The sequence below is a fragment of the Brachyistius frenatus genome, unplaced genomic scaffold, assembly GCF_029030835.1.
Source record: "Brachyistius frenatus isolate BFR_SWC_R1_liver_20210118 unplaced genomic scaffold, ASM2903083v1 Contig_120, whole genome shotgun sequence".
NCBI lineage: Eukaryota > Metazoa > Chordata > Actinopteri > Embiotocidae > Brachyistius > Brachyistius frenatus.
The window spans coordinates 381,045-398,297 of NW_027210719.1; the positions used below are offsets into that span (position 1 = coordinate 381,045).

General features: G+C 38.1%; 2 protein-coding genes across 2 annotated transcripts; one reads left to right on the forward strand and one right to left on the reverse strand.

Annotated features, from left to right (window-relative positions):
* The first annotated feature begins 873 nt into the window (after positions 1–873).
* LOC138629768 (uncharacterized) lies at positions 874–4,344 on the forward strand. Its single transcript, XM_069713692.1, has 7 exons — positions 874–889; positions 967–1,018; positions 1,366–1,452; positions 2,013–2,318; positions 2,909–3,029; positions 3,122–3,152; positions 3,996–4,344. The coding sequence occupies exons 3-7, from the start codon at positions 1,371–1,373 to the stop codon at positions 4,089–4,091; spliced, it is 636 nt and encodes a 211-aa protein (XP_069569793.1). The 5' UTR covers positions 874–889; positions 967–1,018; positions 1,366–1,370; the 3' UTR covers positions 4,092–4,344.
* A 1,178-nt stretch (positions 4,345–5,522) lies between these two features.
* LOC138629764 (nectin-3-like protein) lies at positions 5,523–16,153 on the reverse strand. The gene is made up of 8 exons (XM_069713688.1): positions 15,984–16,153; positions 14,192–14,533; positions 13,768–14,070; positions 12,038–12,131; positions 9,912–10,066; positions 8,992–9,097; positions 8,779–8,873; positions 5,523–8,352 (listed from the first exon to the last, which is right to left on the reverse strand). The coding sequence occupies exons 1-7, from the start codon at positions 16,081–16,083 to the stop codon at positions 8,792–8,794; spliced, it is 1,182 nt and encodes a 393-aa protein (XP_069569789.1). The 5' UTR covers positions 16,084–16,153; the 3' UTR covers positions 5,523–8,352; positions 8,779–8,791.
* Between the last annotated feature and the right edge of the window lie 1,100 nt (positions 16,154–17,253).

Below are 17,253 nucleotides of genomic sequence, written 5' to 3' on the forward strand. Positions count from 1 at the left end.
GAAGACCATATGCTGGTGCAGTGGGCCCTGGGTTCCTTCTGATGCAGGACAATGATCAGCCTCATGTGGCTGGAGTGTGTCAGCAGTTCCTGCACGATGAAGGCATCGATGCTATGGACCGGCCCGCCCGTTCCCCAGACCTGAATCCAATCCAGCACATCCGCCGACGCCACGTCCACCACAGACTGTCCAGGAGTGGACTGATGCTTTGATCCAGGTCTGGGAGGAGATCCCTCAGGAGAACATCCGTGGTCTCATCAGGAGCATGCCCAGGCATGGTAGGGAGTGCATACATGCACGTGGAGGCCACACACACTACAGTTTACACCTCATTTTGACTTGTCTTGAGGAATTTCCACAGAAGTTGGATCAGCCTGTTATCTAATTTTTTCACTTTTATTTTGAGTATGATTCTGAATCCAGACCTCCATGGGATAATGATTTTGATTTCCATTGATCATTCTGATGTTATTTTGTTCTCAACACATTCCACTATGTAATGAAGATTTTAAACTGGAATATTTCATTCATTCAGATCTAGGATGTGTTGTTTAAGTGTTCCCTTTTATTTTTTTTGAGCAGTGTATTTCACACTCAGTTTCAGGATTATACTTGATAGCATCCTCAAAATTGTTTGTCAGTGGAGTTGAGTGAGCAAAGTTTCTGCAATACAGTAGATATATATAGTATCTGTATAATCTAACAACATCTTGAACATCCGTTGAGAAAACTTCTGGTGATCTGGCCATGTGATGTGTAATGCACTTTTTTGTCAGTTTGTGGTTTGATACAGACATTCACTTCCTGAATGGAAAGGAAACCATTTCTGTTGTGTGTGTGGGGGCTTGGACCAGGCTTCCTCTTCAGTTCTATGTTAACCACAGATCTTGTAGGTTATAGTTACTTTTATTCTTCAATATATACATTTTCTTGTTTTTTGTTGCCTTTCTCATGTTAAAGGTGAAGTTTACAGATAAGGATCTTTGAACAAAACAATAGCTGATCGTTCTCAAAACCGGTAAGATAGAGCAGTTACTCTTTTCACAATATTGTGTTGACGTTTGTCCGGCATGTGGTCGTCATTATTATTCTTACTGGCAATTTTATTTGTGATTTTACAATCAGGTGTTTAAAAAAAATAATTCTCATCTCTTGCTTGTATGTCTATTTACAATAAAGCAATATCTGCTAACAACATCTAACAGGCTAACAGCCTCTAGTTAGTCTGTTGCTGCCTGTCTGGCCAGGACACTCTCAAAAATTGGATCTTTAATCTAAGTGACGCATTCCTGGTAAAACATAACACAAAATACCAATTGTCTGCATAAACATGATGTTTACAAAAAAAGTTGCCTTTGTTTCAAGGTGTGATGGAGGATTTTTCTAGATGTTTGGTCATCAACCGGATCTTGGCTTTGATGTGTTGCATCTTCCATGTTTTCTTGCCAGCAGGTAAAATTACTTTACATATCACGTATTCTGACAGTGAGTATGAGGTATGGGAACTGTTTGATCATTTTATATTTGGAATTGAAATTAAAAGGCTTCAAGCTTTTCATACATGTTTAAGCCATATACGGTAGGTTTTTACCCAGAGCCTGTACACAAATATAATCACGGTCAGATGTACTCATGCTGTGATTAGGAGGTAATGATATTTTAAGCATAATAACTTGCGCATTTATGCATTTTTTTGGCTAGCCTTTCTGCATTTGGCAGCTGTGCAGCTTTTAGCAACTACACTTGTTTGTGATTAGTCCTATGCTTCAACCTGCTTTGTAGTAGAGACCCACTAGTGTTGTTTTTCTTTTGAGAGTTGGAGGAGAAAATAGAAACCACTTTCATGTCTCTTAAAAAAAAAAAGAAGCTAAAAATGAAGATGTGATTAAAATGTGTTTGTTTTTTGTGAGCATAAGATGTTCATCTCAAAATGTCAAACTATTCCTTTAACTGGAGTGAACCGTCATGGTGACAATACCGATGTAGCAAGCTGAAATTTGCTTTCTTTTCAGAAGGGACCCCCGTCTCACAGGAGGTTGGCAGCAAAGTGACCCTGCGCTGTAACAACGAGTCAATCAGCATGCTCACACAACTGACGTGGAAAATGAATGGACGTCACCTGTTCAGTTTCATTCCACAGGGAACTGAGCACCGCAGTCAGGAAATTCACAACCTGAACTTGTTCCTATCTACGTCAGAGAGCGAGCTGTATGCACTCGTCATAGAAACGGCCCAGAAATCTCACACAGGAAACTACACCTGTGAGATGAACACGGACAAAGGAGTCAGTGAACAGAACTGGGAGCTCATAATTACAGGTGTGCTAATCACCCCTAAATAATAGACAAAACAACCATGTCCTGGGGGAGCAGCAATGGAAAAAAAAAAAGGGTGTTAAAAGAAATGGAGTGAATATTTTACAGAGTTACAATACTCTGCTACTTCAGCGATACTGTAGCCACGTGAAATATGCATATACCTGAACAATCAACAAAGTAAATACAGAAGAAACTCACTCATTCATCCACCAGCTAGACACAGACACAAAAGACTACACAGATATACCTGCGCTGTCATTGCCTTCATATTTTGTATTCTGTACAAACAACAGAGATATTGTAGGTAGATTGTGTGGTTTTATTTATTAATCTGAACTGAAACCTCACAGAAGCATTTTTGTCAAATATACAGCTTTCCAAGTTTCAGGCTTTGACAGATGAGAGACATTTTGTGAGGGCTTTAGGCATTTTTAAAGATCACAGTGGGTGTAACCACCACCTCTGCTTCCTTTGTGAAACAATGATCTTGCATACACAAGTATCATTTTGTCTTGACACTAGTGCGATCTTAATTTAACTGCATATTAGACCTGTGGTGAAATAAGTAATGACGTGTTTATTTTTTCCAGAGAAAGCTGAAAACTGGGATAAACTATGGATTGTTGTTGCAGCTGTTGTTCCCTTTGTGTGTTTCCTGATCTTTATATTTACCTTGATCATTCTGAGAAGAGTCTGCACAGCGGATTCAGAGTAAGTTTAGCATTAGTCATTCTTCAACACGTCATTCTGTGCTCATGGCATGACACTACTTAATACAAACAAAATGTCTCTCTCTATTACAGAAATAACATTCAGTTTACTGATGCGGAAATGGTAAATAAAATAATTATTACGTTGTCCATTGAGAAGCTAAAAGGTTTGCATAGTTTGTCAACACTGTAAAGAGTGAGATCAAGCTGAGCAGCAGTGACTTTGAAGGTGGAGTCAGTAATTCTAGTCCAATACACTTTTTGGCAAAGTCAGTAAATATCACCTCACGGTGATATTTTTGTTTTTACATGGACTGGCTCTGTAAATAGGAAACAAACTCAGTGGCTCATCATGACTGTATATAAGGATGGACGAAGTGACATTTCCCCAAAATGTAATACCAAAACATGTCGATCACCCCCTGGTGGCTGGTTGCAGTATAGGGACATAAACCCCATCCCCTCCATGTTAGAGTAATGGACCAAACAAAAACAATCAAAGTACACGTCAAACGTTTCCCAAAGTTGGTTTCCGTCACTATAGGTAGTTTTTAGCTGATGAGCAATACGCTCTATCGATTGATTTTTCTGATGAGTTAGGTTTTGATAAGTTATTCAATACTATAACATGTTGGTGTGCCATCATAGATGACAGCTGCTGTGAGTGAAGTGGTCGCAAAGACTGAGTTGGGCAGAGTATGTGGGTCACCAGTGACAGATGGAATATTTTGGCATGAGTTTTGTACAGTTGGAAGAAGTGGAGACGCATTGTCAATCATTATATAGTGGAAAAGTATTGTGGTTCGGTCCAAACCATACAACCAAGAGAGGTTAGAAGAGATGGGTGAAAAGGGACGGCTTCTTAAAGTGGATTTGTCTGGCTGTTGAGTTCAAATATCAACAATTGTTTTCTCTAGAATGAGAGGCTGAACATTTAAATTTGACTGTGTTCCTATTTTTTCATTAGCAGGTGGGAACAGAACATATCTACGAGAACCGCCTGGAAATTGAGAGTCAACCACATGTCTGTATTCATGCTAATTACAAACCCAGAGCTCACTGATATGACATCTTATAAAAGAAAACTTGTCTATATTTTTCTATTTATTTGTCAAATATTGTACTGTATGTAATAAAGAGCATAATCTTTGCTTTAAGCTCCGTCAAATGCCTCATAAAGTAGTAATGGTAAAAGAGTTAAGAAAAAGTTGACACCTGATTTTAGGAAGTTTCCAACTACTGAGGGAAATGTCTGGCCCACATTAAAGGCCACTGTCTGATGTTTGAATTCAATAAAAAATTAAAAAAAATAAAAAGTTTTATATGGTGCTGCATATTCCATCTCTTTAAATAATAGCATCAAGACCTACAGAGAAACTTACCATTGATTGTATAAAAGAATGGACGTAGTCTCTGTCTGAAAAGTGAAGTCAATCTGGAAGTGCCTTAAAATGCAATACCACTGGGGTCCACAAGGGGCTATCTTTACAAAAAAAAACTCTGGCTCCAACAGATTCCCATTCAAATTCTCTCATGAAATACAAAGTCAATAATTTTTTTCCAAAAGTCAGAAGCTGCCAAAGCAGGAGGTCATTCAGACGGCTCCACTCCCACCAAACCTGCCTCACAGTGAGCCTCACTGTGAGTTCAGCAGAGCTGTCACATGTTGTTGAGATAAATGTGTGAATCCTGCAGAGGGGAGGATCCAAAAACATGCACCTCAGGTCAGGTTACCTGGCGCCTCGCTAGTGGCAGCCTGTTGCAGCAGCTCCCCCCCTGAGAGCCCCCCTGCTGTAGCGAAGAAATTTCCCCTCGGGGATTAATAGAGTGAAAAAAAAAAAAAAAAAAAAAAAAGAGGAACTCACACTGCACTGGGGATGGGTGTGTTTGTGTGAGGTGGGGGTGAGGGTGTGTGTGTGTGTGTGTCTCAAGATAAAAGAGATAAAACAGTTTCCAGTATGTTGCGACTGAAACTCATCAGTTGGGAAAGCAAAAACAGAAAACTTAAATGAAAAGGTAATGATCGGGGTGCAAAAAAAGAAACGAGCTGTATATTCAGTATGGGAATTTTTGTAAATCTGGTGTTAACATTATATTTAACCATAAAGAGGTAATCGAGTCATTTAGTATTCAACTTCTATAATATGAAAGACAGATTATAAAAAAAAATAGACAAAAAAGCATCATAGGACAAGATATGAAGACTTTTACTTTCTACAATCAATCTGTTTTCCTCAAGTCTAACATGCTGTATGCAGTTTGAGAGAGTCCTCTGTAAAGCTAATAAGAGGCTAGAAAGCTTTTATGCAATAGGAGTTATCCAATTCTAGTCATTCTTTCCTGTCTCTTGTTTCTATGAAACTGTCACTGTGACAGCTGACACATAAGTGACTGTCTGTTCATCTTCTTTATCCATTATCCTGACTGTAGATTATATATATATATATATATCAAGGAGGTGACGTGTACACATTAGTACACTGAAGCTGAGGCGTTTGTCATTTATAACTAATGTTTAATTTGACTACAATCCAAAGAAAACACAAACAGTCAGCGCAGAATTGCATCAACAAGATACAAGTTGAGTTACAAAGCAAAAAAGACATTTTGAGATTGCAATTCAAGTCACAAAACAGTTAAAAACCAAAAAAAAAATATAGAAAAATCATAACATAAAAAAGCAGTAACAAAAATGATAGAAACGTAATTAGAAAGTGGAATGGAAAAACTGCTTCCACTTTAAACAACCAACTCCCAAAGCCCACAAAGTTTTTTTTAATTAAAATGACTATTTTCAATGACCACAGATGAATGGAAAATTGGCAATCTAATGCATCTTCAATCTATACTTATCAAAAATTTCAGGTTTATAGTCAAACTACAAAGCTTTTTCAAGTGTAAATAAAGTGGGATGAATTCTACTATATTCCCCCTTATCCATAAAATAAATGCAAAAGGACCTTTTCCCTCAATACTCGATCACGATGAATCCTGTTGTTTCAAGCGATCTGGATGGACTTCAACACGATTTGGTACGGACATTCAAGTTTTACCAAGGTTACCAGCAGGTACGATTTTCAATAGTACAATGATGCTGTCGACTTCAATTGTTGTCATTTTTCCATTTCCAAACATCTTCATGGGCCCCTGATGTTTTTCTAGTGCGATTAGCAGGTTGCTATTCGTGGTTCTGATTGAATTATGTTGACCACAGTTAAGATCGATTAATTTTATGTTATGTTCATGTTTCCTAGTGAATCACTTTACTGGTCATACCAGTATAAAGTATTTAACAATGAATGTAAAATTAATTGTTTTCTTTAATTTTCTGCACTCAAATATTTCAATTATTTCAGTAATTATGGATGAATGATTCTTGAAATAATCAAATTACAGCAGAAGGTTTTCCTCCTGCACGCCAAACATTGTGATTGTGAGCAAGTTAGCACCAGCATTAATCAAATCAATTAAGATGGATACCTACATTACAGGATATTTCCTTCTTTCTGAGATCAGTCAGATGCAAATTGGCAGCTATTAGCAGTATAAAATGCATTTTTGTTTCAATCTTTATAGTTTGTAATACATAATTTCATTTTAACCTTTGATCATCTTAAACACATCATCAAAGACAATTTTACATCCACGACAGAAATACAGTGACTGGAGAGTAACACTCAATGGTTTGACTAACATTATTGTCACACAAAAGAAATAAATAACTCAAACAAGAAATAAGGCATACGCACCAATATTAAAGAAATGTAGAACTAGAGCAAGTTATTTTTACTTATTTAAAAATTTAGTTATTTTTACCAAAACATTTTTTTTAAACTGTTTTTAATAATAATAATACATATTGAAAGTGTTCTTATACCCTGCAGTATAAGTGTACCTCATTTACACAAGTTTTCTGTTTTATCATTTCTAATAAATAACTTCTTGACCATTACAGGCACTTTAGTAAATATGATAATTGAGGTACTAAGTTAAAGACATTAGACTTTTCCAGGAACACATTCCTGAAACGTGCTTGTTTCTTGTGTAGTACAAGTATTTGTCAATGAAAGTCGCTGTTAAACCGATGCAGAACAATGGAGAAAAATATTATTTCACAAATTGACTTCACAAACCAAACAATAACGGATGTAACAATAACTACACGCAATGATTGTGTGTGCAGTGAATAAATATGGTTGTGCTGTTGACTGAGTGCTGAACTGAAGCTCCTCATATCCACATTCACAGCCTCACCCAAAAGAAAGAGGCAGGCCAGCTGCAGCTGTTCTCACAACTAGTGACCGAATGCTGTCATGAACATACTTCTGAAATAAGCAATAATTAACTAAATGTAAATCGTTCAGTTATTGTATTGATACTTAAGTTATTGTGCGAAAAATGCAAAACCTTTAACTTTAACATATTAAGCTTAACAATCCCCCTTTAGGGGTTTCGCACTAATAATGAGATAAATGTAGAGATAAAGTACCCACATTACTACAGCTAGTGTAAATATATGTTTGGGTCCTCTGATTTCTCAGAGTAACTTCCTTTCCGACATACATCATAATTCTTTGCTGTTGTCAGCAGTGAAGCTGTTGATGGAAAAATACGCACAGGAGTCAAGTACTGTTAATGCTGTTGTTGTTAAAGCAGCTGCAGGCAGTTAAAGATAACAGGGAAGTGACATTTCAAAAGACTTCTGGCAACTGCAGCTTTCACTTTGTTTGACTACTACTCTACTTTGTTAGTAGTTTCTTCTGTTGCACAGTGCCATAGGATCATACATGCATGGTGCTTAACATTGTTTTAAATGTCAGTTCCCATACACATTGGTATTTTCGGAACACAATATGTAAATAATGAACCATTTGAACAATGGCCTTATTCTTCTGCAATAGCTGAATAGCTCCAGAACTACATACAGAGATGTCTGTAAATGTCTCGCGGCATTCACGTTTTACACTGCTCAGCCAGCTCATTCTTTCTGTCTGGTCACCCAGGCGTGATTTCAGATGAACTGTGTGGTTATTCACTTCAGTTAAATAATGCTGCATTTAGGGGAGCTCAGAAAATATTTGAGAATTTTTGTTGTTGGCGAATGTTTAATGCACTGCGCTGCCTAACACTAAGTAGTGATGTGAAGTTATGCTATAAACTGATATACATCAACTAGGGCTATTCACTAACCACGTTGTGTCAGGCCACCTGTTGGTGGTGGAGCCTGTAATTTCCAGCAGTCCAACTGTGATCCATCTTGTTGCCTCCACAGCTGGCATTCCTAGGGCACATTTAATTTCAATTGAATCTGCGTTTCAGGGTATCTGCAGATTAAAAAAAAAAATAAAAAAAAATAAAAACCACAGGTTAACTGTTAGTTAAAGTCAAGAAAAGACGACGATGAAATGTGTTGTACTCCTGCATAAGTAAAACTACAGGTGCAAATAAAATGTACCTAAAATAACTGCATTTTTTTTATTCAATTCTGACATATGACAATAGTGTGGGTTTGTGACATCACAAACGTACAGAAGTCCAAACAGCACAGTTGTTCAATATTGGCTGTGTGCCGTTTTTAGGGGCTAAGTGTTTTGACACTTCCACAGTATTTAAATAGTAACTGGACCTCCTTTATGATCAAAATGAAATGGAAATCTGAATTGTTATGATATGGGATCATTCATTTTGAGGGTAACAAAATAAAACTATGGCACATTTGAACAAATTAACTGTTACATATATTCCTTTACCTCCCTATAGTGGTTATAAATCCTCAAGTTGTTCCAGAGGTTCAGATGCATGGGGAGATGTTGGGACTCTCTCACTACGTGGGTTCTCTCTTTTCCTGCATAATGAAACACCAGTTAATATACAACAAAAGGTTTTCCTTGGATGTGAAGTATATGCTTATATATTTATCAGTAGTAGGGTATATGTGCATGCTGGGCAATTAAACTTGGTACCTCGGGAAAATTCCTTGTTTATAACTGTACCACGCAGCAACAATCGCTCCAGTGATATTCAGGAAAAGCAAAACACCAAATAGGGAGCAACAAGCAGGGCAGGATCCTGAAGGGAGAAAAGACACAAGCATGATATACAGTCAGAGGAAATACTAATATCACTAATGTCACAAACTAAACTTGTTTTTTTGGGTTTATATTTTCTTTCTCAATTTGTTTTGATAAAAAGTTCATAACAAGTACAATTACTGACTCTGTTTTTAACACAACGTCATGTACCCTCGCCAAACATTATTTCTGAAAACTTTTCTTATACCGACACGTCCAGAGGGTCAAAAGTAAGACATTAATTTACTCCGAGCAGGAACAGGACTTTTCACAAGATAGGACATGCTCTAAGTTCAACGTTTAAATGAGTAGAAGAGAAAAGAAAAGAGAAACTATTAAAAAATTAATTAAACAATGTCCACAAACTCTAAAATCCAGAAATGCAAAACAGGAATACATTCCAACTACGTGTATCACTTCATAATTGCATCCCTCTGCCAACCAGTCAATTTGCACTGTGCATGCATGTCTGTCCAGACGCATATAATTAATGTGATGAAGACATTGAAGGAATCCTTCTACGTGTTCCTAAACGTGGCTAATAAAGCTGGTTGATAGAAGATAATGCTTCAAATATGGATGTTGCAGCAAAGAAGCTAAAAATTCTATAACACGGATGCTTCACACATATCTTAAACCTCACACCACATAATATCTATACAGTCACCACGGTTTCAAGGTGGATACCCTAGATTAGTCACCAATTCAGGATCTTACCAAGTGTGATATGTGGTCACATCTCCCAGTGAAGGAAAGAGAGCATCAACACACCTATTTGACAAAGTGCCTAACCAAATCAAACCCGAACTCACCTGCAACCACATGCACAAAGAGCTGACCATGTTTTCTTCCATATGGGTTTGATGCTTCACACTGGTAAAAGCCATTCAAATCAGAGGACATGCTCAGAAGCTGGAGTTTTGAACCATCTACTCTGACAGCAGACTTGGGCAAATCCTGGCCAGATCTGGAAGAGACAAACAAGGCTCAGCATGAAATGTACGAGGGTGGATCAATCAATTCAGAGACTGCTCCTGTTGTGCGTGAACGATGCGCCGTATTATTGAGAGCGAGAAACTTGTGCGTTTTCAACGTGCTGTGAGCAGGCGCATTGTCATGTTGGAGAACCCAAGTGCCATCACGCCACAGTTCAGGTCACAGTTGAACTCGGTGTCAACAGTCTGACTCTGCGGGACGAATTCATGGTGCATGATCCCGCGAATGTAAAAAAAAAAAACAACAACTGGTTGTGCGTCTGATTGGATGCACCTTTCTCGGTTTAAACCGCGACATACCGCCCCCTCAGAAACACGAATGTCAGGGTCTCTGTTTTGACAGAAATAGTATCTGTGCCCTCTGGTCATGTCCACACAGGAAACCCCGTGCTCACGAACCAGCGCTCATGAAAAAGTGTTTAACTCGTGTGCTGATTTTGATCAAGCGAGGAAATTTGTAACCTTTACTCTCTTGGGTTATTTCTTCCTCCTGCCCCGAGTATGTGACGGTGCTGTGCATCGTTCGCAAACAACAGGAGCTGTCTGAGAACTTATTGATCCAACGTTGTACAAATACTTACACTTAGAGCCCCTGCAGAAGGATGTTAAATATTGAAACAGAAACACCAGCTAAGCATACAACTACATTTCCACCACATTTAGGAGCTAGAGCTGTTGATCATATCAGATTATGTTCGTGGATAGTTTGCATGTGATAACGGAAACCGTGTCTTCCTTGACTCTGCAGTGGCCTTTCATTTTAGTATATTTCCAGCCCACAATGTTTTATGTTTTGGTTCATATCCATAGAGTTCTTTTGAAACTAAGTGCAAAAAAAGCTCTAAAAAAATGCATTGTTCACTGACTGCCTACAGTCAGACTGTATTACTGGCTGTAGGCAGTCAGTGAACAATGTGTTTTTTAGAGCTTTTGATCACAGAGAAGCCTTTATACCTCCTTTGACTCATTACGGTGTTTGCTCACTGTTGATTGAAATACTGATTTCATTTAACAGTTATTTCCATCTCTTTTACTTTTCACTTGTAGCTGACCAAAGTTTCCACTTTCAATATTTCTAACAACAATTGTTGACATTTTCAACATATTTAAACAAGCAAACAGTACCTCCAGATAAAGGTAGTACAGAAAAAAATGGCATTTCCAGTAAACTTTTTACTTACAAACTCAAACAATGCATTCTGGGAAGTTTGCATACACAGCAAAATGGAAATAGCTTTCCTTTTCTGTGGCTCTATTTATTTGTATTGTGTCCAATTAACAAAATGCTTCCAAATTTTTGTTAAAAAGGGGTGAATTTTCAAGGCGTCACAAAACCTATAGCAATCCTTTGAGCCAGTGAATTCTCAGCCGTTCATTCCTTCAAGTCAAAAGGCTTTAAGCTTGAAATATTCATATTTACAATCTCAGAAGTGGTTTGAAAACATTGAGTTGACTTAAAGTTTTGAAAACTTGCACATTTACTTTCAAATTAATGGTAAACGACTGTTTGATTCCACACCCTTATATGTTGGTGTGGAAGCTTGTTCAAGGTCTGTTCCTGCTGCACACATTTTCGGAGGAAGTATTATTTACTTGGTTGACCTACTTTTTCAAAATTCCCCTTCACCACCATTATAACTCTTGTTTGTGTGATGTGTTGATTTGTGTCACATGTAATTCTTTAGCTATCATTACAAATTCTCTCTCAGGGCTTTTCATCAGACCAACAACTACATTCTCCACATATTACAACTATAATCCACAAATGCTTCTGAGAACACACAACTTAAACACAAAGAATATCAATCTTATTTATTTAGTTAACGGCAAAACTGTACAACACTGTCCAAACCTTGAGAGAATGACAAACAGTGCCTTGAGATAAACGATAAGAATAATCTTAGTTTGTTACGCGTTTTAAACTGTTATTTAAACTACTTTACCTGCTCCAGGAGACAGTTGCGTTTGGGTTGGCTTCTGTCATGCATTCAAATGAATCTTTAGAAATTTCAACAACATTCACTTCCATGGGAGAGACTACGAAAAAGTAAGACAGTGAGCTGTGTTAATTCTGTAACACAAAAATAACAATGATATCAAAATAATATTTCACTTGAATGTTCGGATTCTGTGATTTATATTGGTTATTCAGGTATTGTCAATTCGTTTAAAGGTCATCTTGGAGCAAACTTGGAAAACAGCACATTGCATGTTCAGAATAACATATTTAGGAGCTTTTCAAAAGAACATATCAATCTCTGTATACAGATATAAGTCACATGTTTACAGTAAATTAGCTGCCTCTCAAATTAAGGTCAAGGTGATGCATCACACAGCAGTTTTTTGATATCTACAAACAAAGTGCTGAAACTGAAGCCGTGATTATTCCATGGTAGACCTGTGGGCAATGCCACTGCCTCAGCATTAAAACTGTCTCATTGAAAACTCAGGAAAAACAACAATTATATATAATACAGCGGGCCGGCACGGGAATTCCAAGAGAAACAGAACACCAGTTATCCGTTGAGACAGGGCGTATGCACTCACTCACTCAAAACAGCCTGATGCTTTGTGTCTTATTACACAGGGTTTCAGAAAAATAGAAAAGTGATCCATGCTGGCATAGTAATTCCAATTTCAGCTCATTGTCAAGTTGATGAAAACAGTCGGAGTCAACTTCTGTTTCAGGAAATTATGCACTATCATGGTGGAGAGACACAATAGATGAGAACATTTTAGATACTGATAATTGTCATACAAATAATTGCAATAAATGATTTTATCATCTTTTTCTGTTCATTTGATGCCACTATTAGAGTAAAAGTTCAATCCTATAAATAATACACTTTATGAAGGAGAAGAGTTTAGAGTTTTTTTTTTTTCTGTTTTTGTGAAAGAAGGGGACTTTCATCCAGACTCTTTCCACCTCTGCCACATTCCAGAGCGAATATCTGCTCAAGTATGAGGACACAGCTTCAGTTGTGTTTTAGTTTAAGAAAAACTGTGAGCTTATCATTCTGCCTTTTGTCCCGAGTTTACATGTCTTGACCCAAGCCTTACTTGTTTTGTCCTCAGACAACAAAGGCATTTCTCAACATTTTTGTGGAAGCATAATGTGAAGCAACAAAACCAGCTGACAAGTACAGCAGATAATATTGCAATCATACAGACAAAGAACCCCAATGATTTGGGTCACACTACAATTGTTACAAACATATGACTATGACGCATTTCACATTTGTAAATGTCTGAACACGCTGTACTTCCGTTTTAACTGCCGGTATTTAGCCTCTTTTATAACTAAATAGAATTTGTAGAGTCTTAACGAAGGAGGACAGTGACAGTGAGTTACTTGGCCCACTCCATTTTTAGTAGTGATGAAACGGCAAACTCTCTTTATAACAAGATCATTTTTTCATTAAATTATTCAACTATTTTTGTCTCATGGCTCAGTAATATTTAAAGATTTTCCAGGAATATCTTGTTTTTGCTGACCCTCAGTAGTCGTACCTACCTGTTGAGAATACTTCTGTCTGTCTGTGTACCTCTTCAATAATTAATGACATGAACTTTTTTTAAATCATTTAAACATTACGAAATTGACAATGCTACAAGTAAACATGAATGACGAACTACATGAACAACTGATATTGAAAAATATTGGTGTACTCACAGTAGACCTGGATGGTGAAGGGCAGGCTTTCGTTTGTGGACAGAGCTGCACTGGAGACGACACAGTGGACCACATGATGGTTGATTTCTTTGGTGGGGACTCCGAACAGCGAGCTGACTGTGGTAGTTGTACCGTTGGCATGCTCGGTGGAGTTGCTTGTTTGTCTCACTTTTTCTGCCAGAGAACCAGTGAGCCACCTCACGTCTACAGGAGGCCTCGAGGCGGCAGCCGTGCAGGTGGCAAGGGAAACCTCTTCGTTACCCAAAGTGGGACGATCATCCTTCAGGCTTGTGAGTGGAGGCACTATAAGAGTTATTGTATACAAAGAAGTCAACATTCAAGCAAGAAGGTAAAAGCCACACTAATTTTCTCCCTCAGACACATACAAACATAACATCCAGACCATGTTAAGGTTTCATCATACCAATCAGGTTTAGCACTATCTCCGTTTTGTGAGCTCCACTGGGGAACAAAGTGAAGAGGCAGGTGTAGGTGCCTTCATCCATCAGAGTAACATTGGATAACTGAAGAGATCCATTTCTGTCATTCAAATTCCCAATAAATGTAAATCTTTTATCAATCCCATTGTAGTACTTTGGTGGTTCTTGTGGTCGGATAGTCATGAAATTGTCATTGAGAGGTTTTTGTCTGGTCTTCCTCTGCCAGGAAATCTGCGTGAGATCCTCCACGGTGTCAATGAGTTTGCAGGGTAAAATGGCATACTGTCCTTGCACCACGGTCGTACTTCCACCAATCACCTGGAGAGCTGTAAAGTGAATAAAACTTGATCAGGCTATCCGGTTACAATTCAAAAAGCAGAAACAAAATTAAAACTGCAAGCGGTGATGTACGGGCCCTCGCAATCCGGTGTGCTGCCTCCCCGAAGCCGTCTCCCCGACGTGCAGCGCGCTAGGGACCGCTTATACCCGCTTAAAGTTGCTATTTTTGTCTCGTTTCCTGTCTCCAGCAGGGGGCGCTGGCGAGACGTTTGGCCACGCCCACTCATAAAACACATCAGATGTATGGTCTCACCACGGGGGATGTATGTCACACACAAATGGCTCGAGAGCGCCCCCTAAAGAGATGCCCCATCTTATGTACATGGACCGACCTTCTCCAAACATCACAGGTATGATAACAGCCCCGCCCTGAAGACACCTGTGGGGTAATATTCGCTCATAGTCATAGCGCCCCCTGGTGGACACTGGAAATTACACTTTTCATACTTTCACATTCTACTTGGAGCTGGTTGATCACCTGAACCTAAAGTCAGGTCACAATAACCTAAACATATAGTTAATGATATATTGAGACATACCTGTGATGTTTGGAGAAGGTCGGTCCATCATAAGACTTTGTCAATGGGCATCGATGAAAACAAATTATTTATGACGATCCCAAACATGCTATCCAGAGAACCTAAATTTGACATCTCGCCGTGACACAGGAAGCTTATGTTTAAGGTCAAATGATGCTTGAAACCTCATGAAACGTCTCACACATCTGGCGTGGTGAGACCATACATCTAAAATGTGTTTGGTGAGTGGGCGTGGCCAAACGTCTCGCCAGCGCCCCCTGCTGGAGACAGGAAACGAGACAAAAATAGCAACTTTAAGTGGGGACAGCGAGCTGCACGTCGGGGAGACGGCTTCGGGGAGACGGCGCACCGGAGTGCTGAGGGCCCGTACATCACTGTTTGCAGTTTTAATTAACATTAAAATTAACTGTCGGTTTTATTGTGACATCTTAAATCATTTTACATTTTTGTTGGGTCTACTGAAATGAAAACTTATAAGAAGAAGAATTTTTGCTTTAATGAGACTTAAAAACAATTTATTAAAATTATATTACGGTAACTTTTTGTCAAGGGCCTTAAGCCAAAACAGTTGTTACCCTCGTAACCTTTTCATTTCCTTATTTTATGGGATTGTACGTCATCTCTGCTACGATGGATCCAGGCCACCGAACATCTGCTCACCATGATACTGATGGGGAGTGTTTGTTGTCGTGGTAATAGCTACATTCGTATTGAAATCAAACTGGAAACAGTTCAAATGTTTACACGCAACACGTACATGTGTACTTCCGTTATGTTACGGACAAAACAATGTTGTTTTAAATCCTTCTCGATAGAATACATTTGGATCGTATCCTGAAACTTATTGACCTACACACAGGGAAGAGTCAGCGACGAAAATGGAAAACATGACTCATACCTTCGACATCTGAGTTCAGGAGGAGAACTGACATCAACATCAGCAGTCTGCACGTCCTGGAGAAACGATGCAGCGACAATTTGATCCGGTAGCAACCCATGAAGTAAACGAAGGAAATATCCTCCCTCCATTCAGGGGTTTTTCATGCGGAGACGAGACAGCACTGGTCACGTGGACGAGGTGGAGCTACATCCACTTAGGAACAGCTTGAATCTTAGTGGTCTTCAAACAAATACTGTGAGAGGAAAGCAGATGATTGGACTTCTCTATTTTTTTTTTTTTTTTTGGTGAGATACTGTATCATTTTAATATTTATAGAATAAAACCATGTGCAAAGTTTAGAGGGGGAAAAAAGAAATCACTATTTAGTGAAGCTGTTAATAATACAAAATGTCTGAAATGTGACCTTGACACACTGTTGTTTGTAAGAAAGTAGCTTCACAGGAAAATACTCAGGAAAAGTAGAAGTACCTGGAAATTGTACTTAAGTACAACACTCAAGTTGCCTACAGTTCGTGTACTCGGTTACTTCCTGACTAAAACTGTCCCAGGTGCCTTACTAAACTAATTGGCTATAATACCTCCAAACTGAGTTTGTTTATGCACGATTATGCTGCTTAATTAACACTTAGCAGTTTTTATAGTAAGAGGAAATTCTTCACCCATTTTAGCCAAACAAATTATAAGAATTAAGTAAAACCAGATGGGAAACACAAATTTTAACCAAAAAAGCCTTAAATGCAAGACATGCAGATTAGCCTTCACTTTATAAAAAAAAAAGGCAAATGGATTTATTTTTATTAGATAGAGCAGAGAAATATATATTTTTTGTGTTCAAACCAAACAAAAAATAAAATCAAGTTTTCAATTCTACTGCAAGTCTCCAAACTTCCAAAGAACCAAATATGTCAGACTAAATGTTGGTACAAAGTTTGTTTAAAGTTTTCTGCAAAGGAACTGATATATTACCATTTCATGACAAATCCATTGAAAAAAAAAAGAGAGACAGAGTGCACATTCAGTCAGTGAGGAATAAGATGATTTTAACAACGACACAGGAACATATTACTTTTCCTTTGGGGAGTTACACTTGTTAAACTTGTTCAGACAAAATTCCTGCAAAGAAAAGCAGAAAAGAAAAAAGTTCTGAACAATTTGAAGTCATGCACCTGATGTTTTAATATTTGCATAGCAACAAATCTTGAATTACAGTATGACATTAAACATTTTAATCTTTCTTTCCATCTGCTGGGAAATCAAATATTTGCAG